Source organism: Muntiacus reevesi, chromosome 3 (assembly GCF_963930625.1).
Source record: "Muntiacus reevesi chromosome 3, mMunRee1.1, whole genome shotgun sequence".
In the NCBI taxonomy this organism is placed as follows: Eukaryota; Metazoa; Chordata; class Mammalia; order Artiodactyla; family Cervidae; genus Muntiacus; species Muntiacus reevesi.
Window position 1 is genome coordinate 110845455 of NC_089251.1, and position 20846 is coordinate 110866300.

Sequence of the window (20846 nt, forward strand, 5' to 3'; positions counted from 1 at the left end):
AGCACTATATTCACAGGCCCATTTTGTAATCTTTTTTCTAAAGAGGACACCCCAAATTACTAAAACGTCCACCTCACAGGCTTTAGGGTCAGTTTCCTAACTTTTGGATTATGGGAGTGGATTTCAAGTTCTGCAACCACCTTGAGAGGAGAGATTCTTGTATTTAGTGACTGAGATAAACAAAAAGTAAAGTTTCCTTTGGTATCAGGAGATACCACTCCTGATTCTGATCAATTACCCACACAGATAGTCAGCTGTCTACACAGAGCCCTCAACTTTCCCTCTCAAGGACAGAAACCAAACCTTAGAATATATCAGAAGTCCTAGTAGACAGCCAAAGACTGGTAAATGACATTCAGGGCGAAAATCGAACAGATTACAGAGCAAGGTTTGGGGCGGGGCGGGGGGGTGGTTTTTTTTTTTTGGTCGGGATAAGTAGGAGAATTTACACCAGGGGAGAGGGTATTCAAGGCAAGTGCCCCCTAAAAAAAAAAAAAAAAAAAAACACCTTTCCATCAAAGAATGCAAAAGTCTGCGTCCTTACCTGTAAAAACAGGGTTAGTAATAAGTCCTGCTCTTGTGGAGTTTCTTTAGGATTAGGAGAGATCATTTAAAGACTTAACCCAGTCCCAGACATTCGGGAGACCCATAAATGGAGGACAGAAAATAAAATGGGTAATTGGTTGACCCTTGAGGGCAGTTAACAGGGATTCTTTGCGCATCATGCCTTATACAGCACTGGGAGGAGAAACAACCACTTTATTGACAAACACTAGGTGCGGATTAAATCCGTGAAGGAGTGGACGTTTCTGGCGGTTGCTTACTGATCCGTGAAACTAACTAAATGACCGATCGGTCCGGGTCTTTGAGCAACTGACAGACCAGAGATGGCTGGTGAACGCGGGCCTGGATCTGGCCACCGGCAGTCCGGGGCCCCAGTGACTCAGGCTGACCGTCGGGCCCCTAGCACGGCCGTCCTCGCTGTTAATCTCGGTCCAGGCCGGCCCAGACTTCTGCCGCTAGCTGCGCAAGGAGGGGGCTGTCCCGACTCTCCACGTGCAGCCCGCGGGTGCCGCAGCCAGGCAGGGCGTGCGCGGAGGCCGCGGCCCCTTTCTCCAAGCCGGGGGCAAGTCGCCCCCGTCTCCCGGCTGCAGAGCCGTGGAACAATGAGGCGCCGGGTTCTTTAAGGGAGATACCACCGCGCCGGCGGAGCAGGGGACCGCGTCTTCCCAGATGATCGCACCCAGTCCCGCGCTGCCGCCGCCTCGGCTACTGCACAGCGCGCAAATATGGCTCAGTGACTCTGACAAAAGGTGCAGCCTCCCTGCCGGCGGGGCGGACGCCAGACCTCCCAGCTCGGGCCGTGCTTCCCCGCGGGGCCCCAGAAGAGGCCCGCGTCCCTCAGGCATCCCAGCCCGGCGCGTGAGAAGATGCCCGAGGCCTTCCGTCCCAGCGAGCCCGCACACCTTCCCGCAGCTCGGTAAAGTCAGGAATGGGGGCGGAGCGGGGGAGGGGAGGGCGCCAGGCGCGCGCACCTCCCTCAGCTCGGACCTGCGGCTTAGGAACCACTGCCGGGGCCGCGGGCGCCCGCTGCGGCTAGAGGGCGACCAAGCCACAGGGCGTGGAATGGCCTCGCCGCTCCCGGCCACCCCCGCGGGGAGGGGGCACAAGTGGTGCGTTCCAGAGCGCGCTACCGCCTTCCGCAACTCCCCCCGGCTCCTGAAAGCCAAGGGAGTCGTGAAGCCAGCGGAGCGCCAGGCGCGCGCCCCGCAGGACCGGCGCTCGGCGGCCCGACTCGCGCTACGGAAAGCCGGAGGGGGGCGGGGCCGCGAGGCGTAAGGGGGTGTGTCCGCGCGCACCACGGGGGCGCGCGCCGGCCTCTGACTGGAGGCCGCGACGGCGGAGGCGCGAGCTCCCTGATAATGGCGGCCTGCAGAGCCCGTGAGAGAGAGAAGCGGCGGCGGCTACCTTGAGGTAAATCTGGCCCCTCGGCTCGGCAGAGAGACCCTGCTGCAGAGCCGAGGGCCCTGCACGTGCCTCCCGCCCCAGGCGACCTGTCACTAAGCTGTCAGCGGAGTCGTCCCGGGGAAGGCCCCGCGCGCCTCAGGCCTCCGGCCCGCACCCCTCAGGCCACCGGCCCCAGCCGCGGCCTCCTCTTCTGCCCTGTGGCCTCCTCCCCAGGCCCCGGGCCTCAGCCGCCGACCCGGAGGAGTCGGGGCAGCTGCAGGACTGGCTCCTCCGGGTGAAGGGCCGTGAGAGGATCCCCTCCGGGTTTTCTCTGGAAGCCGCCGAAGAAGGGGAGGGCCTGATACTTGGCCAATGAGCGGGGCCCTGAGCCGCCGCGTCGGGCTACACCTCTGCCCGGGACTGGCCCTTCCCGGGCGCCAGCAGGTGTACAGCCGGGCCGGCCAGTGTCCGAGCGCCGGGTGCAGGCGCGAGGGCCCGGGGGGATGCCGTCCCAACTCCCCGAGGTTCGCACGGTGTGCATCACGGCGCTGTGTTTTGACCCAGGATCTCAAAGACTTCACAGACACCCTCCTTCCCACTTATTCAGGGGGGGTATGGGGTAGCTTTCAAGGCACGAGCCACTTTGAGATGGATAGGAATTGGCGATCCACGGAGGACAGGAACGAATGTCCACTGTGTAGCTGGGGCAGAGAATTCTGTGGCAGGAAATCCGACACTCGGAAATACTGTAGGAATTTGAAGAGCGGTGTCCAGTTAGAGGAAGTGGGACTAAAAGCAATCTCAGAAGCTTTCATTTTCTTTATTAAATCTGTTCTATCGACTTAAAATGACTGGCCCCAACTTGACAGGTTCTGTTTGTCGGTCGCTTTGTGTTCCCCTAAACCGTACACTATAAAAATTGTACAATCTCAGGTAACTTTTCTTGCCCATGCTGGCATTCTACAAATGAGAATTGGTTCCTGAAGCTCATTAGAATCTTGACAGTCTTCAGAGAGTGAGGAGGCACTCTTCAAACTCTTAATTCAACACGTGAGTGTTTCCACGCAAGGCCTTTCTTTGCCCTTGCCTTTAATTGATTTAGCAAGTTGAATTCCAAAGAACTCTCTCAGAGAACCTCTTAATATGCAGGATAGTTCTCATAGGCAAAAATGACCTAGATCTAAATAGCTATTGTTGAAACAAGAAGAACAATAACCATATTCTAAGTAGCTTCGTTTATCTGTAAAGAAATATTTTTCTCCACAGACTTTATTTTGCAAGAAATAAGGAAATAAAATTAAAATAGGGATGTGTATAGTTTGATCATTTACTTTTAAAAAAGAAAAATAACTACTCATTCTTACTTCTGTACAGTCTCAGTACCTAAACCTAAGCCAGGTGTTTGTGTTTCTAACTGTGAGTTTTGCCATTTTTAGGAACTTTTATATGTATCAGTTTTCAGGGGAAGCAGGAGTTTTTATTGTTTTTTCATGATCAGTAAATAAGAATATGAACTTTTTGGTTTATGTTTAGCAGTGGTGTTTTGAAGCAGTTCATGTAAGAGGTTGTCAGAGCAAGATGGCCTGGTTTCAAATCCCAGGTTCCCAGTTACTAGCTGTTTGACCTTGGGCATGTTGCTTAAACTCTGTGCTTTAGTTTCTTCATCTACAAATGAGCTATTATGCTCAGTGAAAGTGAAGTGAAAGTCGCTCAGTCGTGTCAGACTCCTTGTGACCCCATGGACTATACAGTCCATAGAATTCTCTAGGCCAGAATACTGGAGTGGGTAGCCTTTCCCTTCTCTAGGGGATCTTCCCAACTCAGGGATCAAACCCAGGTCTCCCACACTGCAGGCGAATTCTTTACCAGCTGAGCCATGAGGGAAGCCCAAGAATACTGGAGTGGGTAGCCATTCCCTTCTCCAGGGGATCTTCCAGACCCAGGAATCAAACCAGGGTCTCCTGCATTGCAGGCGGATTCTTTACCAACTGAGCTATCAGGGAAGCCCCATCATGCTTAGTATCTACCTCATAATATTGTTGTGAGGATTAAATGAGCTTAATATATAAAATGCTCAGGACAGTTCCTGATACATGGTAAGTACCACATTACTGTTACTATTATTAAATAGTAGTGTTACTATTATAAAAATATTTACATTTGCCCAGTGTATAGCAAATATTATTCAAGCACTGCAGACAGTGAGACAGATGATAACTACTAAATCATGCATACGAAGAAATTGAAGCCAGTAGGTATACTTAATTTCAGCAGAGCACTTTGTTCATTTTTCTAGAAACCTTGACCTTGAAGATGGTGAGTAGCCAGCCAAAGTACGATCTAATACGGGAGGTAGGCCGAGGTAGTTACGGTGTTGTATATGAAGCCGTCATCAGAAAGACTTCTGCACGGGTGGCAGTGAAGAAAATCCGATGCCACGCACCTGAAAATGTTGAACTAGCCCTGCGTGAGTTCTGGGCACTAAGCAGTATCAAGAGCCAACATCCAAATGTGATTCACTTGGAGGAGTGCATCCTACAAAAAGATGGGATGGTGCAAAAGATGTCCCACGGCTCTAATTCTTCCCTTTATTTACAGGTATGTGTGGGTGAATGGGAAATAGAAATGATCTGAACGTAGCATTGGTCAGCAGCAAGAGAAATGAAAGAGTCAGATGAACTTCTACTCTTAAGTGCAGGTGTTTGTATAGTTAGGAATAGATAGGGGTCTGCCAAGAACTGAGTAGACGTTTCCTCTAAAACAAGGTTTTATTTAAACCTGTGATGCAAATACCTAAAAATAACATAAGCCACCTGTTATGCCATGATACTTGCCAATCTGCATAGGAACGGGACAGCATAGGAACTAGAGAGGTGATTGAGACTAGAGTCTAATTATTTCACTTATTTGAAATCAACTTTTTTTGGAACAAAAGACAGAAGAAAAGGGAAAACTCTGCAACCAGTAGTAGTACCCGTAGGTAACTGGGCTTTTCTTTATCACTGCCATGAACTCATGTTCATGTTTTAGAAGGTTGTTTTAGATCCTCTGCTGTTTTAGAAGGTTATTTAAGATCCTAACCATGCAGTTCCATTGAATTTTCATGGAGTATGTGGCTTAGCACCTGAATGTTACTAACGACTTAACATTTGGCTTCCTACTCATTCCATACTCTGATCAGAACAGTCCTATGAGAAATGTACTCTTATTATCATCATTACAAATGAAGAAACTGAGGCTTAGAATAGATACTGAATTGATCCAGAATCACATAGCAAGTGGCAGAATTGGGAGCTAAATGTAGGACTATCTGGCAGCTAAAGTGTGTGCTCTGTAACCTCCAGATTACTCTTTTGCCTCCAGATTACTCTTTTGTAGACTTGGGGAAAGCATTAATATAGGAAAACAGAAAATCTGGGGGTTTTTTTAAGGTTGATTTCTGCCATAGATCAAAATTTCTAGTAGGTCTATACTTGAAGAGAAAATATACTTCAGACATAGCTCTAGTTAAAGGCCAGAGCAAAATTTCTTATGTCCAGTCATTTTGGAACACGAACAACTTTCCACGAGTGTGTCTAAATTCAGAATTTACCATCAGGGTACAAAAGTCTGTTTTAAAACAGCAAAAACTTTTGTTCTAGGAACAACAAAACACATTATTCTGTGTAATTAAAAACCTGCAAGTTTCATTGTATGGTGAAAAAATATCAGCCTTGAGAACCTAATTTTACTGCAAGCTATGCCCTAAAGTTTTCTCTCTTAAGATAGGGAATATAAATGTAACTATTTAGTCTTTATTTGTTTTACTTTGTATTCTTCTAAAAGTGCTTATTAGATAAGTTACAATGATTAAAAAAATCAGAAACATTCTTACCACATTCCACATAAAAGTGACTAGAACCTTGTTGGACTTTGCATTGAATTTTGGAGACTGAAATGCATAATTGAACTATAAATGCAAGGATATTTAAACATATGGCTTAATGCTGATGGTATCCTTGAGTCCAGATGGAGCAACTGTTATAATAACTAGGTATTAGCTAGCTAATCTTTCAAGGCTGTAAGATGTAAAGCCTTGATTCAGTCATTTTTTTTTTAAATGTAAAGTACCTTTTTGTTTAGTAATCTATTTTATCTTTTTAAAGCCTGATAGACCTGTGTTTGACTTATGGCATTTTTTGCTAGCTATATAAATAGCTTGGATAAATAACCCATTTTTTCCCAGCATCTGTGTCTTCAAACGTAAGGAATAATAATTTCTACCTTCCATGGGACTTGTCAAAATAAGAGGTGATGCAGACACAGTACTTGGCACATAGGAAGGACTCAGTCGTAAGCAACTCTAATAAAATTATATTTTCTACAGATTTATTTAGTTAACCAGACATTCACCAACACATTAGCAAGTGCCTTCTCTAAATTTACACTAGTAAAGACAACAAATATTTACACGTGGTAAAACCAAACAAATCTATATTGTGATGACAGAATCTCTACATATGGTCTTCACTATTCTCTACATTTTTTTCCCTCCATGTATTCCTAGATACCTTTCTTGTTCTCAATTGGAATCATTCAGTCAGTTCCTGATAGCTAAAAACCTCACCTAGAAGAAATGTAAAACAAACAGTTAACAGAGGACACATCTTATGCATAGGAACTTTATGGCCAATATGTATACTTATCATGAGTGTCATGAATGAAAAGTACGGGATGGTGTAGGCGCATGTAGTAGGCAACCTGACATAATCCTGAGGTTCGGGAATTCTGAACTGTTTCAACCGAAACTTGCAAGGTAAAGAGGAATTAGCCAGGTGAGTGAGTGAGAAAACTTCCCAGGCAGAAAGAACTGTACATACAAATGTCTAGAAGCAAAAGGCACGAAACATTCTAAGAACTGAAAGAAGATAATAAGACTGCAGTGTACAAGGAGAGTTGTTTTAGGTGAGACTAGAAAAATCGGCAGGGTGAGAGTGCACAGGCTCCCACAGCCCATGTTAAAGAGCTTAGACTGTAGCCTAAGAGAACAGGGAAGCTGTTAAAGGACTTTAGGCAAGACAGCCAATGGCTGACGCCCTCTGCACATGACAGTAAGCAGATTGGGCTCTGTATTTCTGTAACTCTCAACCAGGGGCCCTCAAACTATAGCCCTCAGCCTGTTTTTATATGGCCTGGATACTAAAAATAGTTTTTACATTTTTTAAGAGTTTTTTTTTAAAGAAGAAGGATATGGAACAGAGACCTTATGTGACTTGTCAAGCCTAAAATATCTACTATCTGGCTTTACTCTAAACCATTATTTGAATGCTGGAACTCTGCATTGCTCAAAGCTATTTAGGAATTTTGCTTTTGAGAATGAAAAGAGGACATGATGGAAGAGTGATTATGCTCACCTTTAATCTGAGCATATTTAGTAACAGTGCACCTGGTATAATTGTGTGATCTGAACCTTTCCGTTCTTTCATTTTCTGTCTCAGTGGCAAACACATGCAACAGAGAAAATGTATGTAAAGAAGACTTCTGCAGACCATTGCAATTATGGCTGCCATGGGGGAGGCAGCATGGAGACGTGTTCTTTGCCTCTGCCCACCGAAAAGATGAAATACTAGTAGATTTATAACAGCTCACTCACTCCTCAACAACTCTTCACCTTCCCTAATGAGTTTCTGTTCAGCCTGTGAACCTGAAAAGGACACCATAGGACAAATGCTTTCAAAGCACTGTAATTTAAAATAACAGTTCATGTTCAGTGAAGTAATTGAGATTCTTGAATTTCAGGTAGTAGGAGAGTTATAATTAGATAATGATATAAGTAAAACTGTGCTTTATTCTAGATTTTCAGCTTGTATCAAATATATAAGCTTAGTTTTGAATTTTTATATCAAAATGCATATGTGATTTTTATAAATTGGTTTTTAGAAGCCATCTATTGATAGAGATAGCCACCATATTTGCATTCTGCTTATAGAAGTTCTTGCAATAATGATGTCAGTCTTTAGTTTCATCAGTGACTACAGGAGCACTTTATTTCTGTAGCAACTAGTTATTCCTTCATAATTTTCTCTTAGTTTCACAGATTATGTTGATAATGTAAGTGCAATAAGCAAGAAGTAGATTTCAGGGAGTTTTATGGAATAGAATGTCCTAATTGATGTTTATACCCCAGCTGGCAATCTCCCAGGTCTAGGTGCTGAAACTTTGATCTTTTCAGGAAGCTATTAGCTAGCCAGTTAGAATTCAGCTCCATTGACACATGCAGCAAATGTACAGGCGGTTGGACACATCTCAAAATATAACTTTTTTATTAAGTTTTCACCTCTTGACTTAGAAATTTGTTGTATTTTTGTTAGGGACAAAGTGACAGTTTGCAGTACTAAAGTTTAAAATAAATGCACATATGAAAGCACTGAACAAATAAAGTATTCATGGAATTTCCAATTAAAATTAGAGACTAACTCAGCCAGTGACTCTTTCTCTATCACTGATTTATATAAATTGTGCAGATGATTATAATCTGTTTTTTTCTTTCTTATAGCTTGTAGAGACTTCACTAAAAGGAGAAATTGCCTTTGATCCCAGAAGCGCCTATTACTTGTGGTTCGTGATGGATTTTTGTGATGGAGGAGATATGAATGAGTATCTGTTGTCCAGGAAACCCAATCGTAAAACTAACACCAGCTTTATGCTTCAGCTGAGCAGTGCCCTGGCTTTCTTGCATAAAAACCAGATCATCCATCGAGATCTGAAGCCTGATAACATCCTGATTTCTCAAAGCAGGTTGGATACCAGTGACTTGGAACCTACCCTGAAAGTGGCTGATTTTGGTCTTAGTAAAGTTTGTTCAGCATCTGGGCAGAATCCAGAAGAACCTGTCAGCGTAAACAAGTGTTTCCTTTCTACAGCTTGTGGAACAGATTTCTACATGGCTCCTGAAGTGTGGGAGGGACATTATACAGCAAAAGCTGACATCTTTGCTCTGGGGATTATTATCTGGGCAATGCTGGAAAGGATCACCTTCATAGACACAGAGACAAAGAAGGAACTCTTGGGGAGTTATGTAAAACAAGGAACTGAGATTGTGCCTGTTGGGGAGGCACTTCTGGAAAATCCCAAGATGGAACTTCTCATTCCTGTGAAGAAAAAGTCTATGAATGGGCGAATGAAACAACTGATTAAGGAAATGCTGGCTGCAAACCCTCAGGATCGTCCAGATGCTTTTGAACTAGAACTCAGATTAGTACAAATTGCATTTAAAGATAGCAGCTGGGAAACGTGACACATATATTATTTGCAAATATCTTGGATGATATGCTGCTTCTGTTTTAACAGTGATGCAACATAATGTGGCTGAAACAGAATATAAAAAGCTAAACTCCACCTTTTAAGGGTTTAGATTTTATTGTGGGATTTTTTTTTCCTCATTTTTCTTAAGTCCAAGCTGGCCATTCTATTAATATGTTTTAAAAGTGTATTACCAATGTGGATGTAAATTTTTTTAAATGACCATTGGTAGAAGTTTGGCAGGAAAATTCTCTATAAGAGCCAAGAAGAGTCCAGTTTTCTGGAAATATGTCTCAAGTATTTTAGACATTCCTTGTCAGTATTAGGAATTTCCATGGAAAAAAAGGTTTGCATGCTGGTAATGCAACCTTTGAAGCTTTGTAAAGGAAACATATATGTATATATTTATGTATATGTAAGTATGTGAATGTGTGCATTTTGCATTCCATATGAAAAAAAAATGCCACTTCTGTTTAAATTATTTGATGTAGGTTTGGATTTTTGAGATTTGCTGGTGAAATCAGTGATGAAAAATAAAAGAACTTTCCCTCTTCCTACCCTGTCCCTCCCTCTAATGAAATCATACTAAGTTTTTATTTTTATAATGTTATACAGCTTTTTTTAAGACATCATTTTGGAGAGTCCAAAATTATCTGGCTAAACGTAAGTGAAAGTAAGTGATCCAAAGCTGCTGAAGTTTGTTTGAGCTCTCCAGTGCCCTATAGCTGCAGGAGTTGAATTAGCCATGCAATCAGTGTGGTACAGGTTAGCAAGGACATTGATGATTTAGTCATACCTTCTTTAGGTAACCAAGCATTCAATTAACCAATTAAACCACTGCATTGGGACATGACTGCACTTGAGCATCTGCAATCTAATATAAGTCTGCACACAGGATTCTTCTGTTTCTGAAAACTTTGCTGTATATAAACTATAGTAATTGATATATATTAACTTTTTATTTTCAAGACTTTGTCTAAGCCTCAGTGTAAAGCTGAAGAAACCAAATGAGTTTTACCCTCACATTGCCTGCTCTAATATGGTCTCCTGTTTAATCACTGGAATTCCTTTCATTTTAGCACTAATGCTGTTTTCTCTTGTCTAATTTGACACAGTAATGGTAGTGATGTGGTTGTATTCAGTGTTGACCACCTTTTTCTAAGGTGGGAGGTGATACCTATACCGTTTGGCAAATGGATAAAATACTGTGGCATCAGTTATGTCTTTCAAATAGAAAGGTTATCAGTTTTATACAATCACTTGGTATGGTCTATGTGAAGAACCAATAGATCATTATTATTCTTGAAGTCAGTCTGGTTTTTAACCCCATATGATTGTCTCCAGTTTTTTTTTTTCCCTGTAAATGCAGATAGTTCAAATCTAAAGGAAGAAAGTTTTCCTAAAACAGATCATTAGCCTTTAAGGTTGTTAATACCTTAAGACCATTTGTATATAGGTTAATCTTTATAAAGCACTAGAATCTTTGGTCAAAAGTAAAAAAAAAAAAAATGTTTAAAGATATTAGAATATTGAAATCATTGATAGTTCACATAGTCTCCTCAGTTTTCTTGAACTTCCACAACTTTTGGAATATTCCTACCATAATTTTTTCCTTATTTAAAATGTGTTCAGGGGACTATAAAAGGTGGAAAAGCACAAAAAATTGGAGTACAAAAAATTTCTGAACTATGCATTACTTGGTGTGAAGTTTAAAATTTAGACTGCAAGGTTTTGCTTAAAACCTCTTGAATGAAAAAAAAAAAGTACATTTAACATTACTTCCAAGCTAATAATTATAAGAATTAAAATTGGAGGTGGAAATACACTGGAACTTCATGATAATTGACCCTCCGGATCACCAAATTAGTAGAACACAGATCTGGCCCAGTAGATTGAGTTACTGGAAATAAAAAAGCATTACAATGTCTTATCAATAACATGACACTTCAGCAGAGATTCATGATGACTTAGGTGATGGTATGCCAATGCTTCATTTGCTCTTCAAATAGCTACATGTCACGGTTTCCTAAGTAGATAGCATTTGGTCCCACCTCATTTAAAATAGTTAACAATTATAATTTATTTTGAAAACTATTTTAATTTACCTGTGAAGTGGAATTATTCCTTTCATTGGTGGTAAGGATATGAGGTGATCAGGAAGTTTCTTCTGAAATTTTCTTAAGTCCTTGTATTCTAAATAGCCTATGATACCAAGAAAAATGATGGTAAATTCTTTGTCTTCATTCTTTCAGTCAGGAGGTATTTATTAAGTACCTACTGTGTGCTCAGCACTAAAGATCAGTTGAAAAAATGACAGTTTAAAAATGGCATGTAGCCATGGTCTTTTCCAGCAAGGAGTAAGAAATAAAGTGAAACTTGGAAATTCCTGGATATTGCTTAGAGGAAAAATGAAAGCAAGAGTTTGGGCACAGTGCCTTGCCCATAATAGGTACTCAATAAACAATTGTTCCTCAGAGTCTCTTGCCATGGTTTATAGTGTTTTATGAAATTTGTCTTAATTGAAAAAAGACCAAATATTTCAAATAAGCTTATAGGCAGCTGTGGCCAGTTAAAATAATGGGATTGTACAGTTAGTTCCTAGAATGTTATTTTGCACTAGTTATCACTTAGAAGGATGGGGTTCCTGTAGTTTTTTGGTGCTAAGGGATACTTTGTCATTATGATAAAGTAAGTGTTAAGTGTCAGATAAATAGCACACTGAATAGTTCTTTCTGCTGGTCTGTTTTTTCCTCTTTGTTGTTGTTGTTGTTGTTTTTAACTGTAAAATGTTTATCAATCAAACTATTGTAGCAGCTACAAATAATTCACCAGCATGACAAAATGGTCAAAAAATAAGTCATCAGCACTTCAAAAACAAAAGCAACTTTTGAAATTTTCTTTTAAAATTGTCAAATATATTTTATGAAGAATTTATAAAAGGGGGAAATGATTGTAATTTATTGTTCATGACTGTTTTTTGTTTGTTTTTTTTTTAATAAAGTGAGATTCAACAAAAAAACCCTGGAAATTACATTGCTGCTTTGGTGGCTCTGTGAGTAGAATGCTTTACTTCATAGATATAAAATACGGCATATAAAATTTGAAGCAATATTTTTTTAGCCTTATCTATTAAATGAAACTTTCTATAATAGAAGCTGTTACTGAGGAAAAGATGACTGAATTATAGGAGTTTCTTTCAATATTTCAAGGTCTCTAAAATTTTAAAGCTTGCTGTATTAGAAGAACTTGGATTGCCTGAAATAAATGATTTTTTTTTTTCATTTTTCTATCTCATTCAGCTGAGGATGCATCTCAGACTCAGAATGAAGTGTAGTAAATATACTGAGCGAATGTAATTTTTCAATCTTTTAAGTTGAATATATGGTTTATTTTCTATATAAAAAGTCATCTGAGCCATTCTTTTCTTTTACAGGTTCTATAATGTATGTCTTCTCCAAAATAAAGTACAGATGATGCAGTGTACTTAATCATCCAATGGACTAGCAGAGGAAAAATGAGAGATAGAAAACATTAATTCTACATGTGACCTAGTGATGAGTAGGAAAGTAGGAGTCAAAATTGTGGCTGCTTCTAACTCTACCACCTCCTGGTATAGCCTTTGCAGGCAGATAATTTTTGCTTTATGTTTATAGAGTTTGGGGATTTTTTTAAACTATTTGCTAGCCATTTCCTTTGCAGTTTACAAAGCATTTTCACATAGTTTTTACATATCTTTTCAAATGGGGGCTAATTTCTTGAAGAATTAAAAGCAACTTAACACCAGTTAGGAAAGTCAAGGTTTTACCTAACACAGGGTTTTTCGTGCCTAATCTCTGACGCTGACTCAGAGTTTTCTCTGACAAAGCTTTATCTTTCTTACTGAAGTAAAGACCTTAGGTTGTTTTGGTCTTTTCTTAAATTTCAAATGTTGCTCTCTTAGTCGACCAATCATTGGTGTCCTCTCAAAATGCAGTGTAATGATAGACAGTTGGCTTGTGGTTTGATAGTAACTCCCACTAGAGAAAAACCTAACAGCCACACCTCTTGGAGGCCACACCTCTTGAAGGGCAAAGTGCCTCTTTTAAAGGCAGCACTTTCCCTTTTGCAGTTGTCATTGGTTAGAAGGGAACTGTTTTTTTGTTTTTTTTAAAAAATTGCCCGGGCTTGAGATGTCACTCTTTCATTTCCTGTTCAGCCCTGGTATTTCAAGCTTAGCTTGTTCTGAGCAGAAGTTAGGCAACTTAATATTGCTGAAGGCATCGTGATCTCACCGCAGAAGCGCAGGCTTTGCTGTAGCAGGTCTCATATTGAATGCTAGTATTCACGAATACCTACACAATAATGTGAGACCTTGGACAAGTAACTTCATTCTAAACCTGTGTTCCCATATCTGTAAAATAGAGGTGATAATACTTACATTTCAGAGTTTTTGTAAGGGTCAGAGATAATAAACATAAAATGCCTGGCACATTAAACCCTCAGTTGGTAGCCATAGCTAGTACTGTGTTGTGATTTTGATGATACAATGAATGAATGGTTATATTCCCTCTGAGCCAGTCTTAAGTGGTAACTTTTATTCTTGTCCCTTTTCAGGAGAATCTGATGAAGGCACTACATCCTCTCTTTGGGAAAATGCTTGTAATTTCGGGGGATTTATAGATGCTTACATGGACCCCAAGTTAAGGTAGCCTGAGCTATAGGCTCCACTGAGTACCTCTATGTTATTTCTCCTGGTTTGAAAGTGGGACATATGTGAGGAGACTTCTAGGGTGCATGAACCACTTTGTTTCTTGACCTGAGTGCTGGTTAGACAGGGTATGTTTACTTTGTGAAAATTCATCAAGCTGGACTTAGAATTTTCACACTCTTCTCCAGTGATTTATACTAAAGTGTGTAAGTTGCTCAGTTATGTCCAACTCTTTTCGACCCCATGGACTGTAGCCTGCCAGGCTCCTCTGTCTGTGGAATTCAACAAGCAAGGATACTGGAGTGGGTTGCCATTTTCTTCTCCAGGGCATCTTCCCAACCCAGGGATCAAACCCAGGTCTCCTGCATTGGCAGGTGGATTCTTTACTGTCTGAGCCACAGGGAAAGTCAAATAAAGATGTTTTGTAAATAAATATGCATTGGAGCTGGAAACTATCATGACAGCTGTGGTCAGAGACAGAGAGGGAAAAGACACAGACTTGGAAATCAGACACTACTTTTCTGTTACTAGCCGTATGTCTTTCATGAGTTCCCTAACCTCTCAAATCTATAGCTTCCCTCATGTATTAAATAGAGATGATAAGTGACTCAGAACACCTCAAAGATGAAATGCGATATTGCATGCAGAAATGCACAGCAGAATCAACAAATGATTGCTTCCCATTCTCTTTGGAAGACTCAGGGAGTGACTCTGAGCTACTTTTACTACTAATTTACACCCCTAATAGCAAGTTTTGTTTGTATTTTTTATTTAATTTAGCTTATTTTTCTACAATATTTGAAAAGTATCTATATTCCATGACTATAATGTTCTGTCCTGCCTGCCTCTTTGCCTTTATACCCTCCAGAGGTATGAAAAGTGTTAGTTGCTCAATCATGTCTGACTTTTTGCCCCCCCATGGACTGTAGCCCACCAAGCTCCTCTGTCCATGGAATTCTCCAGGCAAGAATACTGGAGTGGGTAGCCATTTCCTTCTCCAGGTGATCTTCCTGACCCAGGCGTCGAACCTGGGCCTCCTGCGTTGCAGGTAGATTCTTTACCATCTGAGCCAAATTAATTAATTAATTATTTTTGACTGTGTTGGGTCTTCTTTGCTGTACATGGGCTTTTCTCTAGTTGTGGTGAGCAAACTTCTTCGTTGCTGTGTGCAAACTTCTCATTGCAGTGTCTTCTCTTGTTGCAGAGCACAGGCTTTAGGCCTTGAGCTTCAGTAGTTACAGCATGTGGGCTCAGAAGTTGTGGCATATAGGCTTAGTTGTTCCATGGCACATGGAATCTTCCTGGACCAGGGATTGAACCCATGTCCCCTGCATTGGCAGGGGGATTCTTAACCACTGGACCACCAAGGAAGCCCATAGATATAGTTCTCAACTAACAATCTCCTTAGCCCAGTTTTCTTCCCTCTTTCTTTTTGTGGATAACATGATTAATAGCAAGTCAGAATGTCTTCTCTCTCTGACATGGAGAACCGTGCCTAGAAATTTGGAGAGTACTCATAAGTACCAAATCCAAGAATACCATGCCATTTTGGGTATAAGGCAGGGAGAATGTGAGTTAATCAGTATGGTCTGAGACGTGATGGTAAAATCACAGCTGCAAGGGGGCAAGGGAAAAACATGGCAGTAGGGGCTAAAACTCCAATAATAAAAATACACTATAGTGGTTCTCAACTCCAGCCACATATTAGAATATTTAACCTAGGGAGGTTAAAAAAACCCAAAATGATAACTTCTTCTGGCCATTATGGAGTGACAGGGCCTAGATTACTTTTCCTGCTTTAAACAGCTAAAATGTCAGACACTGAACAACAAGTTCAGGACACTAATCCCTGGGAGAAAGGAATTGAATTAGGAGTCCTTTGATTGCCCCAACTCACTTCCAGTAGAGACTCTTCAGGCTGCTATACAGGGAAGCGACAGCTAAACCAAGTCCAGCAATTCTTGAGTTGAGGAGGCAGCATTTAGAGTTCAGGGAGGCCATGCCAATTAGAATTCATGGGAGAGAGACAGCTGAACAGAGAAAGAACTTCAGACACCTGCGGTAGAGCTTTTTCAAGACATTGGCTGGGCACCCATCAGTACATCCTTGTGAGGAAGCTACCTGAGAACAAGAAGAATGAAAGGGTCAGGCAGAATAACCTTCCCAGCTCACAAGACCATAGATGATCGCTGCTCCTATCAGTCAGAGTGGAGAGCTCCCCAAACACATCACAGGAGTACATCCACCAGGGAGCAAGGCCAAAGTAGTCCTAGGCAAAAGGGTATTCTGGATCTAACAAAGCTTAAAAGTATGTCTTGAATGGGTGATATTTTTTTTTCCCTAGGAAACTTCATAAAATTCCAGTCCTCAATAATGTGAAGTTCCAACCATACAATTAAAAAGTATTAGGCAGGGCTTCTTTTTTTTTCCCAAACAGGAAAACAGTATTTAATACTTTAACAAAATGCAAAATAAAAGTAACCAAGTTACAAAACATAAATTCCTTTGGTTCAATAACCACACCACTATGTTATCTTCCAGTGGCTACAAACATCATCCCTTCAAAGTGAAGTCAGACTGTTTCCCTCATATGAAGACATCATGCGAAAACCATCACATAGTCCCCTGCTCAGCGAAACTGCTGACAACCTACAGGAGACAAAGGGGGAACAGGTTAGTCTGAAGTGAAAAGGGAGACTCTACACATGCAGAACAGGTCAGGGGGTGGGGGGGGCTCTGTGCTGGGTCACTATGGTAGGAATCATGCCCCTATACATGCTACATGAGGCTGAGGACCTTGGTACTAGGCAGGGCTTCCTTGGTGGTCCAGTGATTAAGAATCCACCTTACAAGACAGGAGACACAGGTTCAATCCCCGGTAGGGGAAGATCCCACATACCTCAGAACAACTAAGCCCACGTGTCACAACTCCTGATCCTGCCCTCTCTAGAACCTGTGCTCTGTAACAAGAGAAGCCCATGCACCACAGCTAGAGAGCAGCCTCTGCTCGCCACAACTAGAGAAAGCCTACACACAGCAATGAAGACCCAGTGCAGTCAAAAATAAATAAATAAACAATGATGGTAAACAAGTGTAAAAAAAGCATTAGGCATGTAAAACAGGAACCAGTGTAAGCGGACCTCAGAAATAACACAGATAGAGTAGTATACAAAGATTTCATATATACTTTGTATATATATTTGAAGGCAGAGGGACACATGAGCATGCGAAGGAGAGAAGGAATGGAATACATATGTTATGTTTGAAAATGAACATTGAAAGATACAGTTATGGAGATTAAGAAATACACAGAAATTAGACATTATTGTTGATTAGCAACCTTGAAGACATATCAACATAAGCTAGACAAAATGAAACAGCGAGAAAAAAAAAAACTGAAAGCAAAACAAAATGCACACAGCATTGGTGAGCCATGAGACATCAAGTGGCCCAAGTAATAATGTAATTGGGGTTCCAGAAGAAGAGAAACTTTGGGGGATGATGGGTATATTTGTGGTCTTTGTACATACATCAGAATTCACTGACTATATACTTAAATATATTTTATTTCACACCAGTAAAGTCATTTAAATTTTTTTAAAAACTGATGCCTAGGGTCCATCTCATATTAAGTGAGAATTTCAGGAGGTAGGGCCCTCCCACTAGTATTTTTAAAATATTAGTGATTCTAATGTGAAAATAGGGTAAAAATGTTGCAATTGAAAGAGCACTGGTCAGGCTTTGGGATAGGAAACAAGGTCAAAGGGTAGTATCTTTCAGATTCACTTATCACCTACCAGCCAGCAGCATAGGCCCGGTTTCAGCACCCCACCCCGTCTTCGCCCTCAGACCCCTCCCACCTCATGTTAGAACTTAACTGTTTTCTGAGAAACAGACGAGATAAATCACTATTCCATATTTTACTCTAGGAGAAGGCTACTTAAACAGGAATCCAACAAAGAACTCCAGGATTGTCAACCAACTCCCTAGAACTGTAAGCAAAATTTTATGTGTGTATACATTTTTCCAAGGTGATGGCCTATAAACTTTAGCAGATTCTTAAAGAGGTCTAAAAGACTGACAGAGCCACTATTCTAGTTGCAGAAGGAACCACTGCAGGAGAACTCTGGCTAATAAAAGGAAAAGAATGGACACTGCAGTGTTTGGAAAGCTGAGTCAGACCCTGAACGCAGGATGGAGTTGCCTGGTTGTCTCCTGAGAGGCAGTCATTCCTCTGCAGGCCTGCATGTCAGAACACAAAACCTGTGCCTGCCAGTGCTCGGGTCCTTCTCCAGCTGGCTCACAAACCAAGCAGCCTGCTCCAGAGACTTGACTCGGGCCCCGCCTTTTCCGTTTTAGCAGACAGGGTTCCTGAAGCTGATGAGAGATGTGGTGGGCCCTCAGCCCCTCCGCTCTAGTCGTATCAGTACCAGGGACTGGAGGAGGACACTTGGTCCTTCCATTCCTTCCCAAAGGAATGTCCATGTGTGGAGGCTACAGTGGTCTGTGGAGAAGATGCATTCTCTTCTTTTTTTTAATAATTATTTGTTTATTTTTGGCTGTGCTGGGTCTTCGTGCTGCACGGGCTTTTCTCGTAGCTCAGTTGGTAAAGAATCTGCCTGCAATGCAGGAGACCTGGGTTCGATTCCTGGGTCAGGAAGATCACCTGGAGAAGGAAATGGCAGCCCACTCCAGGATTCTTTCCTAAAGAATCCCATGGACAGAGGGGCCTGGCGGGCTACACTGCATGGGGTCACAAGAATCGGACACGACTTAGCGACTATACCGCCAACACCAGCGAGTGGGGGCTACTCTTTGTTGCAGTGCTCAGGCTTCCATCGCCGTGTCTCCCCTTGTTGCAGAGCACAGCTCTAGGGTGTGTTGCCTTCAGCAGTTGAGGTGCGTGGGCTCAATAGTTGCAGTCCCCAGACTCTAGAGAACAGACTCGGTAGTTGTGGTCTAGGCTTAATCGCTCTGCGGAATGTGGGATCTTCCTGGACCAGGGGTCAAATCAGTGTCTCCTGCATTGGCAGGCAAATTCTTTACCACTGAGCCACCAGAGACGCCCTGAAGAAACTTTCTTTAAGGTAACTCATTCCCCTGTCTTTCAACCCTTTAAGCCATTTCACTGCCCTTGAGACTTAAAAAGCAAAGTGCTTGTCTCCCTACTGGGACAAGTGAAGTTGCAGGCCCCTAGAACAAAAAGTTCTATTGCCCCCCTTGAAATGGCACAAGGAAAATTGTCTCTCAAGAAAATTAGTCCTCTTGTGTGCCAGGCACTTTGTTAGATACTTTTAAAAGCTGTTTTATTTATGGGAATCCTCTCCCAGTTTATAGACGAGATGTAGGAAACAGTGACTCACTATATGAGAGAGAATAGTAATAACCCTTAAAACGAATCAGGCGGTTACAATGAGCCAGGTTCTGCTTTAAGCTGCTTCGCAGGCAACTTATGATTGTCACATATGATCATTCATGTGATTGACACATATGATCTCCCACAACCATGCAACATAGGTACTATTCTTTACCAAAACAGAGGCACAGAGAGGGTAGGTCACCCGCCCAAAGTCCACAGTTAAGGATCTGATGCCAGTCAATTAATGATGAATACAGTTAGTTCAGACCCAGGTTACCTTGACCTGACAACCATGATCTTAATCATTACTGTACACTTTACAAACTGAGGAAGCCCATAATTGAGGAGAGATCATGGAGATGCTGAGATGGACCATTGCTGGGATTGTGTGTCAGGAAAAAAAGGTTAGATGAATATAATGAGATCAGTTTATGAGGTGTCTTTGAAGACAGAAGAATATGACCTTATGATCAAAGCTAAAAAACTAATGTCTTGGCACTTCCTTGGTGGCCTAGTGGTTAAGAGTCCACCTTGTAATGCAGGGGACATGGATTTGAGCCCTGGCTGGGGAACTGTGATCCCACACACCACAGAGCAACTAAGCCCACACGCTCTGGAGTCTACCCATCAGAACTGGAGATTCTATGCACTACAACTGGAGAGTCTGTGCACCGCAACAAAAGATCTTGCATGATGCAACTAAGATTGGATCTAGACAAATAAATAGTTTTTTAAAAACTTCAGTTCAGTCGCTCAGTTGTGTCCAACTCTTTGCGACCCCATGAACCACAGCAGGCCAGGCCTCCCTGTCCATCACCAACTCCCGGAGTTTACCCAAATTCATGTCCACTGAGTCAGTGATGCCATCCAACCATCTCATCCTCTGTTGTCCCCTTCTCCTCCTGCCCTCAATCTTTCCCAGCATCAGGGTCTTTTCAAATGAGTCAGCTCTTTGCATCAGTTGGTCAAAGTGTTGGAGTTTCAGCTTCAACATCAGTCTTTCCAATGAATACCCAGGACTGATATCCTTTAGGATGGACTGATTGGATCTCTTTGCAGTCCAAGGGACTCTCAAGAGTCTTCTCCAACACCATAGTTCAAAAGCATCAATTCTTCGGCGCTCAGCTTTCTTCCTAGTCCAACACTAGTTTAAAAAAATAGTGTCTTTTTATTCCACCTCGCCACACTACAACATGCAGAGGTTCTTCATATAGAATCCGTGGATGGACAGTAGAGAATCTCAACCCCCCCTGAAACTTTAGCGTATCAGTGTAAATGTTTGTGGGGACAGGATCTAGAGCTCTCATTGGATTTTTAAAGAACTCCATGTCTTTTAGAGATTCCTAGCAAAAGCTCTTGACCTCTGGAAGGCAAATACCAATGTCTTAAGTTCCTGTTCAGCCTCAGCATTGATGTAACCTCGGGTAAAACTCAGCCTGTGTTTCGTCATGTGTAAAATGGGGATAGTAATGTCTACCTCTCTAGGTTAGCTATGCAAATTAAATGATACACTGACATTATAATTCACAATATATATGTCATACTATATAAAACTTATAACGTTAAAACGTA

At 41.8% G+C, this 20846-nt stretch overlaps 1 protein-coding gene across 2 annotated transcripts; it reads left to right on the top strand.

Moving 5' to 3' along the window:
• Positions 1-1873: 1873 nt before the first annotated feature.
• On the top strand, positions 1874-12516 carry PDIK1L (PDLIM1 interacting kinase 1 like). 2 transcript variants are annotated; one of them, XM_065930109.1, is made up of 3 exons: positions 1874-1974; positions 4244-4545; positions 8483-12515. In XM_065930109.1, the coding sequence occupies exons 2-3, from the start codon at positions 4261-4263 to the stop codon at positions 9221-9223; spliced, it is 1026 nt and encodes a 341-aa protein (XP_065786181.1). In that variant the 5' UTR covers positions 1874-1974; positions 4244-4260; the 3' UTR covers positions 9224-12515. The 2 variants fall into 2 exon arrangements, with proteins under 2 accessions (XP_065786181.1, XP_065786182.1); XM_065930110.1 differs by lacking the exon at positions 1874-1974 and having other exon boundaries at positions 8483-12516.
• The last annotated feature ends 8330 nt before the right edge of the window (positions 12517-20846 follow it).